The following is a 23,407-nucleotide window of genomic DNA, read 5'->3' on the forward strand; positions in this document are numbered from 1 at the left end:
TGCAGTATATAAGTAGTATATACATTAAATACATACACTACAGCTTCTCCAATCCACTCCACAGCTGTACATTTTCTGCACTAAAACAAACTATTATTACTTTATTAATTAACTTGCAGTATCGTAGTTGAGCAATTAGCATTAAACTCAGCCACTGCTACGCTAACTCTGACTGTCTCATACTCCAACTCTCTTCAGTCTGTAATTGCTACTGACAAGTTAAAATGCCGTCAGCACACTTATACAGTGGATATAAAAAGTCTACACACCCCTGGTTAAAATGCCAGGTTCTTGTGATGTTAAAGAATGAGACAAAGATAAATCATGTCAGAATGTTTTCCACCTCTAATGTGACCTATAACGTGAACAATTCAATTGTAAAATAAGCTGAAATCTTTGAGGGGAAAAAAATTAAAAACCTCACAATAACAATGGTTGCATAAGTGTGTACACCCTTAAACTAATATTTTGTTGAAGCACCTTTTGATTTAATTACAGCAATCAGTCTTTTTTGGGTAGGAGTCTATTAGCCTGGCACATCTTCTTTGCAAAAGCGCTCCAAATCTGTCAGATTGCGAGGACATCTCCTGTGCACAGCCCTCTCTTCAGATCACCCCACAGATGTTCAATTGGATTCAGGTCTGGGCTCTGGCTGGGCCATTCCAAAACGTTAATCTTCTTCTGGTGAAGCCATGCTTTTGTGGATTTGGATGCGTGCTTTGGGTCGTTGTCGTGCTGAAAGGTGACCTTCGTCTTCATCTTCTTAACGGACGCCTGAAGGTTTTGTGCCAAAATTGCCTGGTATTTGCAACTGTTCATAATTCCCTCCACCCTGACTAAGGCCCTGGTTCCAGCTGAAGAAAAACAGCCCCAAATGATGCTGCCACCACCATGCTTCACTGTGGAAATGGTGTTCTTTGAGTGATGTGCAGTGTTGTTTTTGCACCAAACATACCTTTTGGAATTATGGCCAAAAAGTAAAAAAATAATAAATGTTCCCACGTACTTTTGGGGGACTTGATGTTTGTTTTTGCAAACTTCAGCCAGGCTTGTTTTTCTTTGTTGAAAAGGCTTCCGTCTTGCCACCCTACCCCATAGCCCATTCATATGAAGAATACGGCCAGTACTTGCCAGAAATTCCTGCAGTTCCTTTAATGTTGCAGTAGGCCTCTTGTAAGCCTCCCTGACCAGTTTTCTACTCGTCTTTTCATCAATTTTGGAGGGACGTCCAGTTCTTGGTAATGTCTCTGTTGTGCCATATTTTCTCCACTTGATGATGACTGTCTTCACTGTGTTCCATGGTATAGCTAAAACTTTGGAAATTCTTTTGTACCCTTCTCCTGACTTTATATCTTTCAACAATAAGATCCCTCTGATGCTTTGGAAGCTCTCTGCAAACCGTGGCTTCTGCTCTGAGACGCAACTAAGTATATGTCAGGTTAATCCTACTCGAACAGCTGAACTTTATTTGTGATTAATCAGAGTCACTTTAAATGATGGTGTTACTTCTATTTAACATGAGTTTGAATGTGATTGGTTAATTCTGAACACAGCCACAGCCCCAGTTATAAGAGGCTGTGCACACTTATGCAACCAGGATATTGTGAGCCCCCCTCCCCAACAGGGGTGTGTAGACTTTTTATATCCACTGTATATTTAATGTTTGTTCCTTTCCTTTGTAAATGCTGACTGACCAGAGTGGAAAAAGTAAGGAAAAACTCCCACAGATTGATGGACCCATCAATCACAGCCATAACCATCAATGAGACCACCTCATTTTTTGGCTACTTCTACCTATCAGCCATTGATATGTACCCTCCTACACACAGTTCTTCCCACTCTACCTCATCAAGTAGCGCCAAAATGGCTTGTAATGGCAGCTACACGTGGCAATGAATGGACCAAACCTAACGATATTTCGGCACTTTTGGTAGCTTTGTCAGGGATCAGCCTTGTTTTTGGAGATTCGTACAAACACACTAAACAGGTCCCTAGTGTGCAATTAGAGATGTATTCTATAGTGCATGTTGCTTAACTAAATTAAAGGGCCTCTTACTACTCAAAGTCAAAGGCTGTAGGGTCAGGGTTAAATCAATAATTGAATACATCTGGGGGGTTTACGGAAGGCTGTGCTATAAAAATGTTGTAAACAAGACTAATACCCTTATTTTATGAAAACCCAGCAAAGCGAGACCAGAGGACAATGAATTACCTTTTCAGTGCAAAAATCTACGCATTTGTCGACAGACATATTCAGCATAGTGCAGCTAGCAGGGAGAGCTAGAGATATATTGTCTGGTCTACGGAAGCATCCTCGAAAGATTGCACTGCCATCTGCACACAAAAACAAATAAACAATAGTCAGTTATATTTAACCCAACAATTCAGACATATCTTCCAGCTGACAACATGGCATTGCCAGATTTAATGTTTTATGATGATAATTCTATTCAGGACAAGTGTTCATTTTTTGGAGAAGAACCCAAGTCCCATTCCCCCTATCCCCTGATGCAATTGGTCTGTGCCATGTGTATTCATGTATTATAGTGTTCCGGCCTAATTTATCAATAACATTTGTAAAAGGAAATAGGTTTAGAAATTAAAATATAAATAAAATGTTCTTCTAAATACCTTACTCATGTATGGAAAGATCCATCACCGCCCCCCTCCCCCCACAAAAGTGCCTGCCTGTCATGTTTCTAAACACACCAAAAAAGTAAAAGTTCCTCTCTTTGGCCAGTTTCAATGTTAGGGGCTATAGAATTTTATTATTTAAGCAGCTGAGATAGGCAGACTGATTCTAATCACAGGTTGTCATGGGAAGGAAGAAAGCAAAGAAGGGCATCCATAAAATCCACAGCACAGCTATGCCCTCCCCAGTATATGCAGCTTTAAGACTGGATGTTAACATTGTATAAGAAAATGGAACCCTGAATTAACAGAATTCTTAGAAATTAAAAAATAATTTTTTTAATTCAACTTAAAATATTGTATAAAGTACGTGGTTAACTACGGAATAGTTTAGTCTGAAGGATATATATAGATATATACAGAAAAAGTTAAATGAGTTACAAAAACATATGAGAATCCATCATTTTCCATATTAATTTTAGAGCAGGCTATTAAATGATTGACAATTTCATTATCCAAATGCACTGATCCAGTCCATTTAAGCACACTGTAGACTTGATGCTGTATATTATAGTTAAAGCTGCTCTGTGACCGACAATTTCAGCCATCTGATCCAAGTCACGTTACATTCATCCCCATTGCAAATACCTTAATAATCTTGATATGTAAATTTTTTACGTTTCTTTTTCAAAATTTAAACACGTGCTAATGAAATTTGCATGTCTGCAGGCTTAATATTAGAATGATTGCTTACTTTGAATATATGACGAGAGATCAAATTCACAGAGGATGTAGAATGTCAGGTACGGTACATAAATAATCATTTTTATTCATCAAAATCATTAGAGTCCTTTTGAATTACGGTGCCGCTTGTGTCACATAAAGGTTAATTTCGTAGATTGGTCACCAAATGTGCTTACACCCCTTTCATTCGTAATGTGAAAAGTACATTATCATTACCCGGAATGTGATTTTAATTCTAACATAATTATGTATCAAAGTTACTTAGTTCTGTCACATCCTGATGGGTAGAAGACATTTCCTTGGCAGTCTGTAATACATTTCATAAGAAATAATCAACATATATGCACACTGTGGTTTATATCTCCTAAGAAATCTTCCATAATTGATAGGTAGCAATTTGTTATGGGTGTCACATTGTAGTTTAATTTGCCAATATATACCTTTATTAAAAATATGTTGACAGCTTTGAGTCTTTGGTTAGAGATATGATTAAATGATTAGGGCTTATAACCTCCATTTAATTTGCCATTATCTTCCAAAGTACTGAGGCTTTCTACATTATGTTGCAATTGAAAATAACCTCGAGGCGATCAATAAACTTTAAGGGTAGCCATACAAAAACAAGGAAAGTAAGAACATGGATATTCCAGATAGGTCATAATGCAGCAAAAAGGTTAAGCTTAATATTAATCTTACAGAGTAAATAACGGCAAATAAAAACAAAATAATCATGATTAGCATATTAAAAAGATATTGCTTGCAAACTAAATTAGCCTTAAACCACTTATGAGCAGCAAAAAAGTTTCGAGTCCTCTTATTAAACCTAGTGGGATCATTTATAAGTGTCTAGGCCACAAAAGTACATTCAGTAAAATTAATTTCTTTGTGTAGAAACTGTCTGTTCATTAAAATTTATTTGAATACTGATTTTTTAAGACCTATTTTATATATATATATATATATATATATATATATATATATATATATGTATATATATATATATAGTGCACATTTTTTTATTCAAGGATAGAGAAAGGCTTGGAAACCCACAGTATCACAAAAGTCATTGTATCTGTATTTAAAGTTTAAAAAAACCTTCTTACAATATTTTTATATTAAAATAAACATTTGACTTGAACAGCATTCTGACAAAAACAACCCAATCACTCTATCCTGATTTATCTTAACCTTCGAGTAAGTAAGTAAGTAATCTTTGAGTAGGAATTAGTTGAAAACAAGTTACATTTTGTGAGGATGAATCTTTGAATCTAGATATGATTTGTAGCAATAGCTTGCAGTGAAAACAACCATCGTCTAGCATTTTGCCATGGCTTTTGATTACCTTGTCTAAATTTTAGTATAAACCCATACTCTGTTTTCTCTAAAGAGCTATTATTGTGTTCTTTTAAAATACCCACTTTGTTAAACTATAGGAACATGCCATTTTCCCCATTCCTCAAGTAGTAGGCAGGCATTTTGTGATCTCATAGAGAGTATAAACATTCTCTTATATTCTTGATTTATTATAGGTTAACATTGTTATATTACCACATTATACAGATATATAGAACCATCACACCATGAATGGTCTATTAGATCTCCATCTTGTCGTCTCGAGTTACCAGTTTCTAAATGATAATATATCAAGGGAGAAATGCCCTTGTTCAAGATATTTTTTATGTCAAATTATGCTGACATGGCCCAAAAGCAAGAAGAATAATTTTTCAGATGGTTGCTGCTCTGCAGTACCCAACGAAGACTGTGAACTTCTGACAGCAAGTTTTGATGAACAATTGTTCCGTGAAGCTGATTAACCCTCGCGTTATAGACCTGTTAATCTGCTGAGTAGTTTTATCTGTACAAGTCAAGGTAGCTGAGTTATCAGAGAAACATGTCTATATCTGCAGAGCTGCCCAATCCCAGCAGCGCTGGTTTGATGATATCTGCCCACTGACTACAAGGGGATATTACATTTTGCCATGGACATTATTGTGTACTTGAATAAAACATCATATCACAAAGATTGCTCATAACTCAAAAAACTGACAGGTCTTGTAGAAGACTGGCACCAATTTCACAGTAATCCCACAGCCATGACAAAAAATGGAAGTGGTGTTAATAAATGTCATTTCTTCATAACTACATTTCAAGCTCAAACAGAATACAGCATCATCCTTTTTCCCCATCAGAGAAGTGACATGAGAGGATGGAACATTTGTTTCATTAAAAACATGCTAGAAACATCTAAAATCTGTAACTCGTAAATCTTACATAATGCAGTGCCAATGTGTTTTATCCCAAATTAAATAGTAATTTAATAATAAGGCTATTCATGTAGATACCATATGAACCTCTGACAGTATTGTGTTTACCTGCATGCAACAAATCAGCAGGTACAGTTGTAAAATCTTACACTGGATGCTGTATATATTGAAACTCCAGCCAGTGAAATTATTCAATCCCTTTTCAATAATTTTTATATGTTAGTCTTTGATGTGTTTGTATGTTTGTTTATAAAGTTTTTGACATGAATTTAGTGTATGATCGGCTCTTATTTTGTTTGTTGTAAAATATGTTTCATCCAGCTGTATCTCAAATAAGATTTTAAAGCATTATTTTACCATTACCTGTTTTTTCCCTGACTTTACATAGGCATTACATATGATGATATAATTGACGCAGTGTTGCATTAGTATTATCTTTGCAGCTAGTCTTCAACCAAATAGCACCTCAAGCAAGGAGAACCCTTTGCTGCCCCGAAATGCACATTCCATGTCTATTTCATATATTTAGAATACCAGTGTGGGCACAGATATTCTATGCATGCCACCAAGCATTGTGAATGCCTATATTGTCAAGTACCAGACTGACTTGTACACATTGGCAGCATTGAGAGCTCACAATCCAACCCTTATTGCTACCTACTGTGTGTAATTTATCTAAAGTTAATATAGAGCAGGTTCAGGTCCAGGGCACTGAGTTAGTGGGGCTATCAACACCAGGTTCTCGCTTGCATACAATGGGGTCCTGGAGACATTCAGATTTCTACCCTACTGAGCATTTGCCATTAGAAATACTTGGTTGGCTCTGTACCCCTCCACTGATGCAAGGCCTGCTCATCCCTTTGCACGAATAATTGTTGGCCTATTTTAGCATGTAGTGAAGTGATGGAGTAGAAACTGTAAGTCTCCTTCTCACTCTCTCTTTAGTTTGTTTAGTTTGTTCACCCAAGGCACTAAAAACTATTGGCTGGTCGTGATGTAGAATCATTTTTTTGTAGATTTGAGAGCTGTCCCCATCCTGATATGAACAAGCTATGCCATAATAAACTCACTGCTTTAACCCTGAAGCATGTTTAAATTCCATCAGTCAGTAGAAGGTGATTGGAAGGATGCCTCTGAAAACTTGCAGTATCATTTCCCAGTAATACTACTATAGTCTTATTTCACCTTGACTTTTTACATTGAAGGTGACAGTTAACGCACCTAAGAGATTTAAAATGGGTTTAGTGATTGCTGCACAGATGAATTAAACCTCGTTCATTGGACATTCAGATAAGGTTTTATAAAAGCGTCCTTAAATATGAAATCCTTAAATATCTATTATTATACTTGAGTGAGATAAATTTCCCCAACTGATGTTATACTATCAATTCTACTTCCTACAGGTCTCCCTTTTGAAGGGCAATTCTTGCTTGAGGCAATAAAAAGCCCCACTGCAAAATCCAAAATCCAAAAGACTCCAGGTATAACAATTTTTTCAAAACTGTATAGACACAGGTAGAACAAAAAAACTAAAACTCATAAAGAAATGGGATAGCTGCTACTTTACACATTAGCAACAGTGTTCACTCTACGTACCAATTGACCCTTTGTACTTTTGTATATGATTTATGCTAAGCATGATGCAGTTATAACAATATGATTTTTGTGCATGAAATATTATTATGCTACAAAGCTCTGATTTGTTTTGTGTCTCACTATGAACAGGGAATATAGCATCATAGACTGGATGGCAACAGTCACAAATCCACAAAAGCTGAAGGTTGGCTATCCAGTTTTGTAGCTTTATAGGATACATTCAGCTGTTTTCTTTGGTTACATTCACTGACCTGTTTTAACCTTGATTGGTTTTAACGGAGGTGAATTACGCATGGTTAGCGATTCATTGACCTGCTACAATCAAATCCTTTAGCACAGAAACTAGAAAATGCTATAGAAAATGGTATAATTAAAGTTAATGGATAGATGAGCACTTCAGTGATTCAGTGGGGTTTGTAGACAGATAACACATCATAAAGTGATACATTTTAATCCACTTTTCTTGATGATCAAAAACCACATCTAGGGATATGATGGCATCTAGTGCTGCACAGATGTCCACCTCCATTGTAGCCCTAGCATGCAGCTGACAGCTGTTGTGGGGGCCAAATGACAGCTGCCTCTTTTGCCCAACAGTAAAGCCAGCCATGGTTACAGTGGTGGTATGACTATTTTTTTACACATAAGAACTGCTTAGAGCACGCCTTGTCTTAAGCCAACCATGCTATCCATGGATATATGGCACTTACAAAAGTTCCCTAGATTTAGGTTTCTATCCAGGACTAAAACTAAAAGTTTTGTAATGGTGAATTTAACTAAATAAATTCTACGCCATTATAATAGCTTGTGACATTTCACAGTAAACAAAGAAAGCCCTCACCGCCTTAGCTGCCAGAGGAATCTGACACTGAGTAGGTTGTATCCCCACAGGTATTAATGACGATGGACAAAGCCAGATAAAATCAGTGCCTCATCTGTAACTTGACATTTTCAGTACATTTTGTGCTATATGTGGGCATGATTTCTTGCAAGTAAATTTAAGGAAGTCAATAGTCGCTGCAACTGCACTAGTCCCTTAAAAAAACCAGTGTAAAACCTTACTAGTTCAGAGATTGGTAGCACTTCATGATCTACTTTTAATTCATTTGGATGGCTTATTTCAGTTATGCACAACCACAAATTAATTTCATATAAATCCACAAAAAAAGGAGGAAGGACTCCTAACACACCCTGTACACACCCTCCCCCATTCCAGTCAGGAGACAGCATACACCTAGAAGCTCCATCATTTTGTGGAAGTTCTCTGGAAGATCAAGTAAACAAAGAACGAAGGCTTTTTTGGTGCAGCGGAACAAGACAGAAGATGGAAGACAGAAGAAAGTAGGCATAAGAACAAAAAAGATGCAAGATAAGAAGAGCTGCCTTCCATGATATATTGTGAATTTAAGGACACAACAACTCTCCTGCAAACTATTCTGTCAACTCTCGTTTTAGCCACTAAACCTGACATAGATATAACATAACACAAATCAGAAATCAGAATCAATTGATACATCATGAGCCATTTTAAATATGACCACTATTTATTCCATCACAAATGATGTTATTGTGAGACAACTGTGACAACCAATATACACATTTGTGCCCGAACTAACTTAGTGTTTTGAGATTCTGAAATTGGAACCGTGTGGTTATTCTGCAATAATTTGGCTATTTTCAGTGAATATGTGGTTAATTTGGCATCTCTAGAGTAATTAGTTCAGTTTAGTATATTAAGTTGTTTACCTGTGAACTTCAAGAACATAAAAGATCTCCACAGATCATTAAGACATTTTTAATCTTTTCGTTATCAGATATTTGCAGCTAGAAGAGAGCTGTCTAGGGAAGCATTTTTGAAAGAGGATTTCAGAATGCAGTACTCACACCTCCTTGCAGACTCCTGAGTGAGCTCAAGTCGGTAAATGGAGAGACGGTTGACGCCACCACAAAAATTGTTCTTCTCCCCTTTGCATTCCATGTTACAATCTGACTCACTGACATTTAAGGCTTTGATTTTGTGACCACAGTAGCATTCTGCTCCAAATTCAAGTCCAGCATACATGTAACCCCTAGACAGAAATTAGTGAAAATAAGGAAAATTAAACCAAGATACAAAAAATGTTCAAGACAGATAACCAGGATTATATTTAAATATGACTGATGCACTATTGCATAACTATGTTAAAACTAAGGTTGGTTGCAATGTACTGCTCTCTGTTGGCAAGTACATATAGAAATCTATAACGGCTAAAGTAATCTATTCAACTAAAGTAAATCCTTACAACAGAATAAACATATTGTTTAGTTCTAAAAAAAACCCAAAACCTGCCCACACAAACATGGCCTTTAGATGTATACATAAAATATGATGTTTTCATGTGTCTTTATTTTGTACAGCAAATACTGGATCTATACAACACAGAATATTTTCATGAAATGATCCCATATATCTCTGCTATTTCAATTCAGAATGGGATTTTATTCCAAGAGGTAATAAATATTAAGGCGCCTAGATGAAATAAAGATTTATGGACTAGCTGCTCTTGAGATCTGAAGAACATTGTTTTTTTCTTATAGTCAGAAGTTTTGATACAATTTAATCCTGAAGTTTCTGAGTAGATCGGTAACAACAGTGCAAGGGATATCCCTCTTGCATGGACTGAAAAGGTGATTCCAACTCCTTGCTAAAGCAGAAACACTGGCGCAGCTACCGGGAACATTACATGGAAATCATCACTGTCTGTTGAGTCAGGACTGTTGGGATGTATGCAATGTATAGATTTACATCTGTTTACTATAGAGCTTAACTACTTGGGGATATGTTAACCTGTACCCATTACCCATGCCCGGACTAAGCAGCTATGTACTGCCTTGAAGGTTGCCATTTAAAAAATAGATATCTACCTAAACAAATCTGGTGCATTTTTAATAGCAAGAGGCCAGTGTGTTACAGGAACATTATTTTTTCAACCACATTACATAGAAACATATACATAAATTTACATATATCACATGACAGCTAATTAGAGTGAAATATTACATGTAATAAATTAATATCTAGTTATCTAAATTATAGATAAATTCAGGTGAAAGCAGCTTTTTGCATGTACACATCACAAAAACTGGGGGTGAATGTTATTACAGTATTTAATTAAAGACTTTGTCTCTTATCTGAAAGTAACCTGAGAAGAGAGGTTTCTAAGATTTCAGTGAAAAAGATAAAACAAAAAAAAAAAGAAAATCCATGAAAAAGAAACCATTTATTGAGCAATTAGCAAAATAACTTACATTAAGATTCTATTAAGTGATTCTGTAATCCCGGTCTTTCAGTTTTACTTAGCTATATTAGTCGAGCAGACTAGATTTGACAATACTGCTTATATACAGTGAGAGAGCTACTGATTGCAGATACCTGAGCAAGCAAAAGCAATTTTCAATCCTGTCAAAAGGCTGCCAGCCAGTCCCTATAAATAGTTTTCTGCCATAGTGCACCTTGCAGAGATTTAAGAAGGTGTCTTCTAGTTGCTGATGGTGCCTTATGGCAAATCCTGCTTAGTAGTTGTGGCCTTTATTGCTCATAATTCAACACAGAGAAGAGAAATTGTGTAATGAAGCTCGGGATTTGGCAGGAGCTAAATAATTTGTTGATGTGCACATACTAATAAAGCTCCTTTTCGTTCACCAATCACCACCCTACCGTTCAGCACAGTTGTCCTGGCAACGGAAAACTGTCATCTTTTTGTAGTCGAAAAAGGACACTCCACGGAGGGCTCTCTGCCGTGTGTCATCCATGTAGCAGCCAATATATTTTGCTGCAAAACAACAACAAAAAAAGTGCAACATGTTAGACACATCCAAGGAGGGGAAACCATGCATCATACTGTTGAAAACCCTCCCCTGCTGAATATTGATTTCAAGTTTAGGAGGAAATTGCTTTTGTATAACACAGAGTGCTTCTGTTGTTTCAAGTTATATGTGCTGTTCTACAGAATTTTTAGCCTAGTCTTAATAGAGCCCTGCGCAGGACTGTTTTCTTGATCCCACCCGCTGAATTTCTGACCATTCCTGCCCGCTCCCGCAACATATGTATCCAATCCTGCACGCTCATGCAACATATGTGTCCAATCACGCCTGGTCCCGCAAACATTCTGCCACAGCACACTGTGCCCCTGATATGCCTTATACCCCATGATATGCCTTTATGCCTTATACCCCCCAGATATGCTTTATACCCCCTATATGCCACTGTGCCCCCTGATATGCCACTCTGCCCCATCATAGAAGCTCCGTCGGAAGTCATTCAGAAACATTCATTAACTCATTCATTCCCTCATTCACAGATACTCAGTCATTCCCTCATTCACCGATACTAATCATTCAGATACTCATTCATTCCCTCAATCAGGCATACTCGTTCATACAAACTCCACCTTATCTGAACTGCAGATTTCCCGCGCACTCTTGCAAGGCTGCCTTCACGTTGTTCGCACACAGTGTCTCTTCTCTTGTCCCGCCCAGGGGAAGCAGGAACAGAGCACAGTCATGTGACGGAAATTCACGTTACTCTGCTGGGTTCCTGGGCGGAACAAGAGAAGAGACGCTGTCTGCGAGCAACGCGAAGACAGCCTTGCGGGAGTGCGCAGGGTTACTGGGACCCGCAGGTACATTGTCTGACCGACCGCCCGCTCCCGCCCGCAACATCAGAAAAAATGCCTGTACCCACAAGTTAGTTTTTTTTACTTTTTTGACTCCCCATGCAGTCCTCTACTTTAGACCCTTATTAGTACAAGTGCAAGCCAGCACCAGTGTCCATGGCAAGGTTGGTGACGGCCCATTAAACATCATTAAATTGTCCACCACAGACCCCAGCAATATTGGTGCCTACCCTTTAAGTGGACCTTGGCCAAGAACTTTATGAATTCTATGATCCATCCTCATATGTCTCTATTTTTATTAAGAAATCTCACGACTAATAAAAGCTCTTAGCCCTTACTACCTTGTATGTACATAGAAGATGTGAAGGACAACACATATAGCAAATGGTTTCCAGAAGGGATAGACACTTACATATAAATACTTTCACCTATGCTAACACAAAAAATATTGCCAGTGAGTTTCTGAGCACCATAGTATTCTTAGGTCACCAGTAGTTAAGACATTCTTGACTTAAAATGCACAACTTTACTTAACACAAGAATAACACGCTATAAGGATTGTCACATATTCAAACAATGATATACAATACTGCAGAACTGAATTAGAATTACAACTTTATTTGCAACTGCTTCGTTAACTCACAAACAAGAGTTATAGTTTAGAATTTAAAGAATACTTTTCTGGCTTTTGAATGCATCAGTTTTAATATTCACAAACCCTATTTTAAAGTCAATAACCATGCCGCAGACAAATGTCATATCTCTTTTTTTAAATTTTTAGATTCCCTAGATTTGAACATTTCAGACAACATGTAGGCATCCTTTAAGATTGGAAGAAAGGTGCTTTTGTTTTAAACACTGTTAGGGCATTAAAAAAAGTTTGGATGTTTTTATAGATAGTTGATAGATGACATTACTGTCTGTGTTAGTTATCTTGCCCTCTTCTGGATCAACTTACATGGATTTGTGGAATGTTTGATCTTGATGGACTATATGTATTTTTTTTTCATCCTAATTAACTATATACAGGTACTATGTAGCTATGATCATAGTAATAATCCATCCATTTCACTATTTTATGTAGAATTAATCTGCATACCACATGTTTCCATCTGGCGTGAAAGGCAGCACTTTCTGCATTCCCACCTGCTTAATTCAGCCATTACTTGTTTATTTTATAAACTATGAATATTCTAAAGCAGTGTGCAATGCATCGATACAGTACACAAATTACAGCTGACATTATACAGACAGTTGTGAAGTACCATGGAAGTCTAAGCGACAAGCCCTCTTTTTTAAACATTTTTCATGTTTTAATATTGTTCCTACTTTCTTGAAATGCAAACTGTAGAGAAGGAATTAATAAAGTCCCGCTTATTAAATGAGGCATTTCCCTGAGGTCATAGGACTCCCCTGTGTGATTAAGACTGAGACATTCTGTTGTTAACATGATTGAGTATGGTAAGGTCTTAGTATGTGTCTAATAGAAGTTACACCAACAAAGCTAAAAAGTATAAAGTTTGTGAAAAGAATATGAAGAATATGAGGTATTCTACCAAAATCTATTATTAGATAAAAGTAAAGAAAGAATACATAATTTTGCTACTCATGTAATTTACTTATTAACCCCTGAGCTCCAGGGGTCAGAGCACATATTTCCCTGCCAGGAACCAGTTACCATTTAGGTGGCAATCCCATGCACAGCTTTGACTTTAACTATTGCAACCTATATTGTCACAGGACAGGTAAAACATCACTTATAGATCCCTAGTTTAGAGTAAAACACGCATCCCAGAAAAAAAACAACATTTTCTCCCGTTATTCCTTGATAAATTACAAACCAATAGTAAAGGTAACTTTTACTAAATAACTTAAAAGAAAGTACCCCCTTAGTAAGTTTATCTAATAGATTGCACACACAGCCCATGAAGGTAATAGAACACAATATGCTGGGTAGGCACTAATAGGAAGGGGTTCAATTCCATAATCATGCTAAAGACACAAAGGCTAGTGAGAAAATCCATTTGTTTTCAACTATGTCAACCTTTTCCCACCTTTAGTGCATCCACTTTTTAAAAAATAAAACTCCAATCCTATTGGTATTATCCACTTACTATTATAACTAAGGGCCCTTAATTTTATTTCAAAGCTACTCATTGGTCTATGGCTGGTCTAAATCTTTCTCATATTGTCAGAAGTGGCTTTCCTCTTTGATGTAAGACTCATAAATACTTTTAAATGTGCACAACTTTCTCGTGGATAGGGTAACATGGCTGCTGTTCAGCTTGCTACCTAAAACGTTCTCTTGTAGTTATTGATTAATCTCCCCCAATGCCATTAAAACAATTTGGCCTGCAACCCTTTATAAAACTCAGTTCAGGTCAAGCCACAACATCTCAATTAAGGTGAGGCTGATATATTATCCTTTATACTTCTGTGATACAAAACATAATTAATGCATTCCTCCCTACTTCTACCCCTGGCGAATAGGGATGCTGGCGGGGTGGAGCTTGGGAGGTAGCGCTACTGCGCAAGGGCACAGTTCTGGTGTGCTCTACTTAATCAAGCTGATGAAAGAGGAGAAGCACAGGTAAGCTTACACAGGTAAGCTACTTGTCTCTCCAAAGGCCTGAGGGTTAAGCACCCCATTCAATGACCATGAGAGGATGCACAGATTCCTCCAGTAGGTTAATTTATCATACTCTAATCTCCTATGTCATTGGAAATTTGATAGTTGGGTGAATAGGGCAGAGATGTACTGTTTCCCAGAGGTAGTTTTGTTTTTCTTAATCCTTACCCCACTGCACATTGAATGGGGAAAGAGGCAGCGATTGTCATCTTTATTTATAGTTTTTTTTCTTCAGAACTTTGTCTTTTAAAAAACATTTTACATGGTTTAGGTGAAGACATGCAATGTTTAATTCTAGGGTCTATTTGCAAGCAACCAGTATATTAGAGAATACACAAGTTGGTCTCAGAGTATTATCTTGTAGTGGAAGGCAGCTTTAGTCTGGTCAGTCAGGTCACCCCTTAACTCTACTGACCATTCTCTATCTTGACAACACTCATACTCATGTACTCATACTCAACCCACATAATATGCACAGTAAAGAAACAATAGTCAAAACAAAGAGTCAGAGGCACACATGCCCTGCTGTCTGACCTACAATAATTATTATTATGGATTGTAAGCTGTCAAATTTTAGTTGACATGTCTCAATATTAGAATAAGTCATAACGCTAACTAACGTGTTATCAACTGGGCCTAAATATATGATTGTACAGTAGTTATCAAAGAGAAAGTACACAATCATGGCACAGAAAAGTATGATTCCCTCTAATTTTTTCAAGGCAAAACAAAAACGCAACTTGTCCCTAAGACAGCAAAGATAGAAATGCTTTCACTGTCACTTAATCATAAAAAATTAGACAGAATGTCTCAATATATCAAGGGCATCGGCCCGTTGAATTTCTGCATCACAGATCTTGTTCCATACTCTATAGTTCATGTCGAAAAAGACAGAACAGTCGTTCTAATTTCCAGGTAATTAAACACAGCAAAGCACAAGGTGACATCACAAGAAGGAATCTTTCAAGTTTATTGGAAAAACACTATGTTCCAATTACTTGAAAACGAACATCTATAACATCAACATCTAAATTAAGTCAGAATCAAAAATATTCTCGAAGGACTAGCTAAGGAATTATAAACAATGGTGAGATATAACTTTTTCATAATTCATGGGTTATCCTCTGACCAGCTCGGCAAATATTGTATAGACTGTATTAAATCTTCGAAACCAGCAGGTTGTGTTGGCACAGGCCCATAAAAACAAATGAGGGGCCCTGCTTCGAGAAGTACAAATGAAGCCCCCAAGCTCCTCCTACACACACTGACACACAGTAACATACTTACACATGCACTAAGATAACATATAAACACAGTAAAATACTTACACAGACTAACATACTTTACCACACTAACATACTCCAACACACATACTAATACACACAGTAAAATACGCAAATATACTAAGATACACACGCATACTAACACACTAACCAGGGGTGGGATGGCATCTTCTGACCTGAGGCCCCTTGTCCCTTCCCCAGTAATTAATATACGCTCACCATAACATTCTCACTCTATCATCCTTCACTCCCATCACACATATCACACATGACTCCATCATACATGACTCCACAAATAGAAATAAATTGGAGTACTTACAGTACTTGGAATAGTGCAAGGTATAATGTCCTTTTCTGCTATTGGCAAATGCTGTAGTTGTTCCAAATCCACAGCAATATGCAGAAAGAGAAAACACAGAACAAGCCAAGCTCAACCGGACAAATGCTGCTGTAAAGACACTTGCTTTTATTTACAACATAAAGCATAAACACAAACATTTCCTCAATGTGTGCTAACCCTTACACATGACTCACACTTGTCACATATAACACTTGACCCACTCACATTTCAGCTTAATTGTTTCAAAATAACTTTCTGGTAGGAAGACAATGTAATAAAGCAGCAGGAAATAGAACGTAATAGCCTTCCAGCAGAGGCGGTCGAGTTTAATACAGGGAAGGAGTTTAAGTATGCATGGGATAGGCATTAGGCTATCTTAGATATAAGATAAGGCCAGAGACTAATGAAAGTATTCAAACATTGGGCAGATGACATGGGCTGAATGGTTTCTATGTTTCTAACACCTCACTCTCTCACAATTATCACACATTACACCTACCACTGCACATATGACTCCCTCACATCTATCACATATCACACATAATTCCCTCACACCTACCACATATAACAAATCACTCCCTCACACCAATCATGTATAACAACTCAGTCCCACACACCTATCACACATCACTCTCTCACACTTGTCACATATAACAGCTCACTCCCTCTGTGCTGGGACGGAGGGTGTGTGGCCTACTGGCCAAGCGGTATGCCTGTCCCGTGGGCTGCAGAGGGCACTGTGATGTCCGTGCGTTGGTACCTTAAGTGTGTCAATACAGCCAAACCCAGCATGCAGCTTAGAGGCAGGTAAATGGGTAAATGTATTTGTGTTTGTAATGGAGGGTACCACAAAAACAGCGTTTCTGGTCCCAGATGCTATGCAGCTACCAAAACAAGCTCTGCTACTGGTTAAAATATTAAGTTACAGATAATTTTGCATATTCATTTGATCATTCAATTAAAAGGTATCAATTATCAAGAAAAAAAATATGCAATTCAGGAGAATTGATCTAGAAATCAATTTTAAAAATAGATGTTGTCAATCATTACATAAAAAGATTCTTTTGATAAAAACTGTAATAGTTTGATAGGGTAGAATGGTTTCTATTATTTTTTCTTCTATATGCCGGCTCATCTTTCAACGCCGGGATTTATTTCATAGAAAAAGATAATTGAACAATGATGTCAAGAGGTTAGCAAAAACCAGCTTGAAAAGTGCCATTTAAAAAATTGGGGAAACTATCTTCTTTTCAGATTATGTATCTTGACTGATATATCCTGATTTGATTCTGTAGACGAAACTGTCTGCATTTTCAGTAACGTCACAGGATAGAATATACTTTTTTGTATTTTTAATAATATCAAAATGAAGAATTAATTAATTATATGTTTTTATGATAAACTCAATTTGGTTTCTTTCTATGATTCTCTTTGAAGCTGGATATATGTGTACTGCACAGGACAAGCTTGTCAAGGGTTCACAGATGCACATGCCTGGGGACTTCTCAGTTTTCCCCAGTAGTCAGTGAAGAATTATGGCCTAGGCTTTTCTGCCTAATAATAAGAAGCCAACAGTAGCGTACCTAAAGGGGGGGCACCTAAAACGGGCACAGATGGCACAGACAGGCTGTTTTAGGGGCAGAGGTGGCACAGACAGGCTGTTTTAGGGGCAGCAGGCATAGACAGGCTGTTTAGGGACAGCGGTGGCACAACCAGGCTGCTTCGGGGGCAGCGGTGGCAGAGCCAGGCTGCTTCGGGGGCAGCTGTGGCACAGGCAGGTTGTTTTTAGGGCAGTGGTGGCACAGACAGGCTGTTTTAAAGGCAGCAGTGGCACGGGGAGCCTGTTTTAGGGGCAGTGGAGGCACAGACAGTTTGTTTTAGGTGCAGCGGTAGCATGGAGAGGCTGTTTTAGGGGCAGAGGCCTACCACGTCAAAGTCTGACTTACCGTATAGTGATAGATATGCTGCACTACCGTCAATGTCTGGCTCAGTATATAGTAGTGGGAGTTATACTGAACCATACCTGTTCAGTAAATGTTATTTATTTAAACTTATTTAATTTATTTATAAGTTAATAATTTTTTTTCTCAGATTTCCAGTTTTTTCCACTTGACATACAGTTTACAAATTTGTGAAATAATTATTCTTACAAACCCTTTTTTTTTGTGAGGGGGTGCCACATACAGGATCCGCCCCAGGTGCCAAATACTCCAGTTGCCAATAGTCTCTTTGGAAAAATCAGGCTCCTCGTGGGACCACTTCAGAATGAACTGGTTATAAAGGAGATCATTGATCTCTCCAACCAGCCCACTAACACTATGGGCTGTGCCGAGTCAGTGCAGCCCCAATAGTTAACTTTATCATGGCGCTGCATCCTTAAAAGGTGGAGTGTCGCAATACAATGTCATATCCCAATGTTCAGCAGCAGGGACAGTGGCAAGGAGGAGGTAGCAGCTGGCACTACCTAGGGCTGCACCAAAAGTTAACTGCAACACTGCTATTAGTTTCCTGTTTCACTGAAGAGCTGGATTACTTTTTCAATCTCTGCCCGATATTGTCTGTGCTCTGCCCATTTGCTGTCCCTTTAAAGAATAACTGTGGTTAACCACCCCACCACCATGGTCGCAGCCACAATCCCAGGAGGGGGAACTTTCTTTGAGAAGTTCTCACATGGAGACCTAACCCAGATTTGGAAATACAATGTACTTCATTAATGATTACTGCATGTGTAGGAGTATCAAATTCCCTGTTTGCACAGAAAAAAACTAGATCTGTGTAACCTATAAAGAGCCACATGGCTAATTTATAAAGAACAGATTCAATTTTCTGTGTTGTGTGTTGTGTATAATCCCTTTTATTCTCTTTTGTGTCAGACACGATTGTGGTATTGTTTTTTTATTAGCAGATGTTATAGAAATTACATCAATAAACATAACATTCTACATCCTTATATCTATCTTATCTGTTAAGGCAGATCTCTGTCTAGCTATTATTGACACTCAAGAGGTGGTGGACTATAGCAATCCAGAAAAAAATTTAGGGGGGACATTTTGTCCTAATTCTAAATTCACAGGCTTCTCTAGTTTATACAATAAAGTAAGCATATGTGCTTGCTACACATTAAATATGCACTTAAAATATTATATGGCATATCACATTGGTGTGACTATAAATAGTTTTTTTGTATTTGAGGCTGAACTTTTACACTTGAAATTAAAATTCTGAATCATTGCATGTATAGTACAATTCCTGTGATGCATGGTGTTAGTTCTGTTATTAATTACCGTATTTGCTCGATGATAAGATGACCCTGATTATAAGACGACCCCCCAAAATCTGAATATTAATTTATGAAAAAAAGAAAAAGCCTGAATATAAGACAACCCTATAGGAAAAACGTTTTACCAGTAAATGTTAATTCATGTAAACTATGTGAACATTTTTTTTTAAATAAAAGCTATGGTTGAGAAAAATATTTTGTTTCTATTTCCTTTTTTTTTCAACCTGCCTCCCCAGTTATGCACATCTGCCCCCTGGCTTGCCACTCTGCCCCAGAAATGCCTTATACCCCCCCATATGCCACTGTGCCCCATGATATGCCTTTTAACCCTCTAAATGCCACTGTGCCCCATGATATGCCTTTTGACCCCCTATGTGCCACTCTGCCTTCAGAATTGCCTTATACTCCTATATGCCACTCTGGCATTTAGGGGGTTAAAGAGCATTTTTTGGGGCACAGTGGCATATAGGGAGGTGTAAGTCATTTTAGGAGGCAGAGTGGCGTATAGAGGGTTAAAAAGGCATTTCTGGAGGCAGAGTGGGATTAAGGGGGTTAAAAGGCATTTCACAGAGCACTCTGCCTTCAGAGATCACAGGGAACTCTGATCTCTGACAGCCGGGGAAGGTCTGTGCGATGGACGCAGACAACCCCCGCTGCTAACCGCACCTCCTTCCGGCTGCAGCGTAAGTTGTGTACGCGAATCGCGTAGAGCTCTACACGCTGCCCGGACTAAGCACTGGGGACTCAGAAGCACCAGTAAGTTGGAGGGGGCATAACACAGGAGGATCCAGGTCCCCTGCATCGCTGCGGGGGAACTGGATCTTAGTCTCATAGTCAGACCTAGTTTGCTCTGGAAAAAACCTTGTCTTATAATCGAGCAAATACGGTAATTAGAAGATAAAGTGGGCTTATAGCCAAGCAAATGCTTTAAAAATACACTACAAACCTGTTCTATCTGCTCATCTGATGATCTCTGTCTGTCCTGTGCTCTGATTTCTCGTTCTCATGCACACTTGCGAAATATGCCACTCTGCCTCCAGAAATGCCTTCTACCCCTATATGCCACTCTGGCATACATGGGGGGTTAAAAGGCATATCATGGGACAGAGTGCCATATGGGGGGCATATAGGGGTATATAAGGCCACCAGACAAGCTGCGATAATGCCCGACAGATCCCATCCTTAAGGATGGCTGTCGGCTGGATTCACACATAAGTTTAAGACCTCAGCGTGAGGCTGCGTGTATTCAGGAGGCAGACAAAAGTATGTCATTCTCAGCCACGGTTGATTTAAATGCCTACTCTGGTCCTGCCCTTTAAAACCATTGCATGAAGTACAGGGAGAAAACTATCCTTCCCAGGCATGTATATAACGCAGAAATCATAAATGCCAATAGAATTTAAAGCAAATTTAACCAAATGGCTCTAAAGCTGTTGCTGAATTATCTCGGATGATCCTCTGCCAAAGGCTAAAAAGGAATCATACCAGTAATTCAGCTGCTTGCCAGCTTACCCTGTTTTCGACAAAAACTTTTCATCAAATTCTCATACAAATGTATTAGACTTCAAAGGTTATAGTGATCGTTATTGTGATCGGCATTTTTCATTTCTAATTCTTTCTAACACAAACCTGATGATCCTTAAACATATCAGTTAAGCGTCCATTTATTAATACGTTTACTATGTTCTTAGTTTTGGATGATGCTGTAAATCCACAGCAAGACAGAGAGGGTTTTGTGAAGTTATTTGTCTTCCTTGACTATACTAGTCTCTTGAAAGTCATTTTTATATCACAAAACCAGAAGTGGAACACATTTGTATTCTATTCCAGTTACAAGTCATAATATCAAAATGCCAATGCTGAGAAAGCATTCTGCTAAAACCTGCACAAAAAGAAAAAACACAAATTATATAGTAGCCATGTTGAAAATGATCTAAATATAATTTTCACAAAAAAAGACATAATGTATGAGGTATCATTAAATAGGAATGTACTAATCAAAAGTTGAATGCATGTGTCCTACAAAAAGCAGTTACATGGCAGATATTTAAGTTTTTATGTATAAATTATGTTAAAAATTAAGTTTGAACACACACCTTTCTCTCTTGCTTCTTGATAGTTGGCCATATAATTGCCTCCAATAGACCTGGTTGCCCCACTCTCCCTGTTTTGCAGGCGGTGTGGATTATAGACTAGTAGGAGAGATCCTTTTATATTTCCTGAGAGGCGCAGAAAGGTGAAACATGTTACTGTTACAGCATATACCTTCATTACAGCTGCTACGTTGCCCCACTACCACAATGAAGTGGCTATTTGGCTATGCAGAAGAGTGGCCATGCCTATTGTCACACCCACCTCACAGGACTGGTCCCATCCCTTCCAACTTCTCAACACAGGTGTCCCGATTTAGACTGAAGTGTTGGGAGGTATGTTAAGAACACCAGTATATGGTGTCAAATCTCTGATGTTCCAATTCAGATGTCACATAAAGAATTTATCACACGTGCAAAGCAGTGTGTGTTTAAAACAGGCACCTCTCCCTGTGCTATAAAACAAGCCTGTAAAAACTGATTCAGGGAGATTTTCCAATCTCCTCTAGGCTGTAATGAGTGCAAATATAAAAAATATATTAATCATTTGCCAAGCATTAGGGAATGAGAGATGATTGGGGGGTGATTCAATAAGATAGGTAAAAAGCAGGTCCTAGTTGAGATTATTTGGAATAAAAGAGCAAAAAGAAACAAAGACAGTAGCATAGTAATTTAGGCTAATAAAACACAACTTTGTGAAGTCCAACAGTGGAAAGATAACTGTGCCTCAAAAGGGGGAAAATAATTTTTGACACCAAACAGCAATTTGATATATCATTTTATCAACAAGCTATAGCTAATCCTTTCCGTATAGTCCTGTATATTATCGTTGCTTAAAAGTAACCAAGTCTGTATTTAAAGAATCTATCAAATTTGATAGCAGAACATTTATGTTGAACTCCACATATTGTCCTTAATGTAAAGAACTGTTTTCGCTGCTTTTAGTGACAATTCTGGATGGATAACACTTTTTCTTTGCACAGTTCTATTAACCCCTTAAGGACCGGGCTCATTTTTCGTTTTGTACCCTGTGGGACCGAGGCTGTTTTGACACTTTTGTGGTGCTTGTGTTCAGCTGTAATTTTCTCCTCACCCATTTAGTGTACCCACATAAGTTATATATTGTTTTTTTCAGGACAAGATGGGCTTTCTTCAGATACCATTATTTTGATCGTATCATCTTATTTACTATAAAAAAAATAAAAAAAACATGGTGAAAAATTGAAAAAAAAACACATTTTATGACTTTTATTTGAAAAATCTTTTACTCACCTGAAAAAGCAAGTAAAAAAACTAGCTAAATAGATTCTACTACTTGTCCTGAGTTTAGAAATACCCAATGTTTTTATGTTTTTTTGCTGTTTTTTGTAAGTTATAGGGCAATAAGTACAAGCAGCGTTTTATGATTTCCAAATCTTTTTTAACAAATCTGGTCAGTCTGCCTCCATCTCCTCTTTGGAACATCTTTGAAGCCGGTTAACTCAATTTAACCCATTCAAACCATATATTTTTGAAAACTAGACACCCCAGGGTATTCCAAATGCTGTTATTTTAACCCTTTCCATGCACCAATTATACAACTACACTTTGTCAAACTTTGTAATAGTAATTTTTTTTATTTTTTTTTCCACACAAATTGTACTTTAGTTATAGATATACAGGTGCTGGTATATGTCACTGTCAAACAACACCCCAATGTGTGTTCAGGAACATCTCCTGAGTACAGCGATACCCCACATGCATGGGTTTGTCAGATTGTTTGGCTGGTAAAAGGCTACTTTTGGGGCATGCGTAATTCAGGTGGTCATTTGGTCATTGTGCCTCCCTCTCCTCTTTGGAATATCTTTGAAGCCGGTTAACTCAATTTAACCCATTCAAACCATATATTTTTGAAA

The 23,407-nt window shown here is 37.8% G+C and overlaps 1 protein-coding gene across 2 annotated transcripts in view; it reads right to left on the minus strand.

Annotated features, from left to right (window-relative positions):
• The window catches only part of LOC149289057 (sialate:O-sulfotransferase 2-like), a 76,699-nt gene that overhangs the window by 36,289 nt on the left and 17,003 nt on the right, over window positions 1-23,407 (minus strand). For both annotated transcript variants that reach the window (XM_089491077.1, XM_089491076.1), the window contains 3 exons: window positions 10,933-11,047; window positions 9,120-9,304; window positions 2,213-2,334 (listed from right to left, as the gene is read on the minus strand). In XM_089491077.1, coding sequence (XP_089347203.1) covers window positions 2,213-2,334; window positions 9,120-9,304; window positions 10,933-11,047 — 422 coding nt within the window. The remainder of the gene's footprint in view (window positions 1-2,212; window positions 2,335-9,119; window positions 9,305-10,932; window positions 11,048-23,407) is intronic.

This window comes from Sceloporus occidentalis, unplaced genomic scaffold (genome assembly GCF_023333645.1).
Source record: "Sceloporus occidentalis isolate IW3139 unplaced genomic scaffold, rSceOcc1.0.p SCAF_48, whole genome shotgun sequence".
NCBI lineage: Eukaryota > Metazoa > Chordata > Lepidosauria > Squamata > Phrynosomatidae > Sceloporus > Sceloporus occidentalis.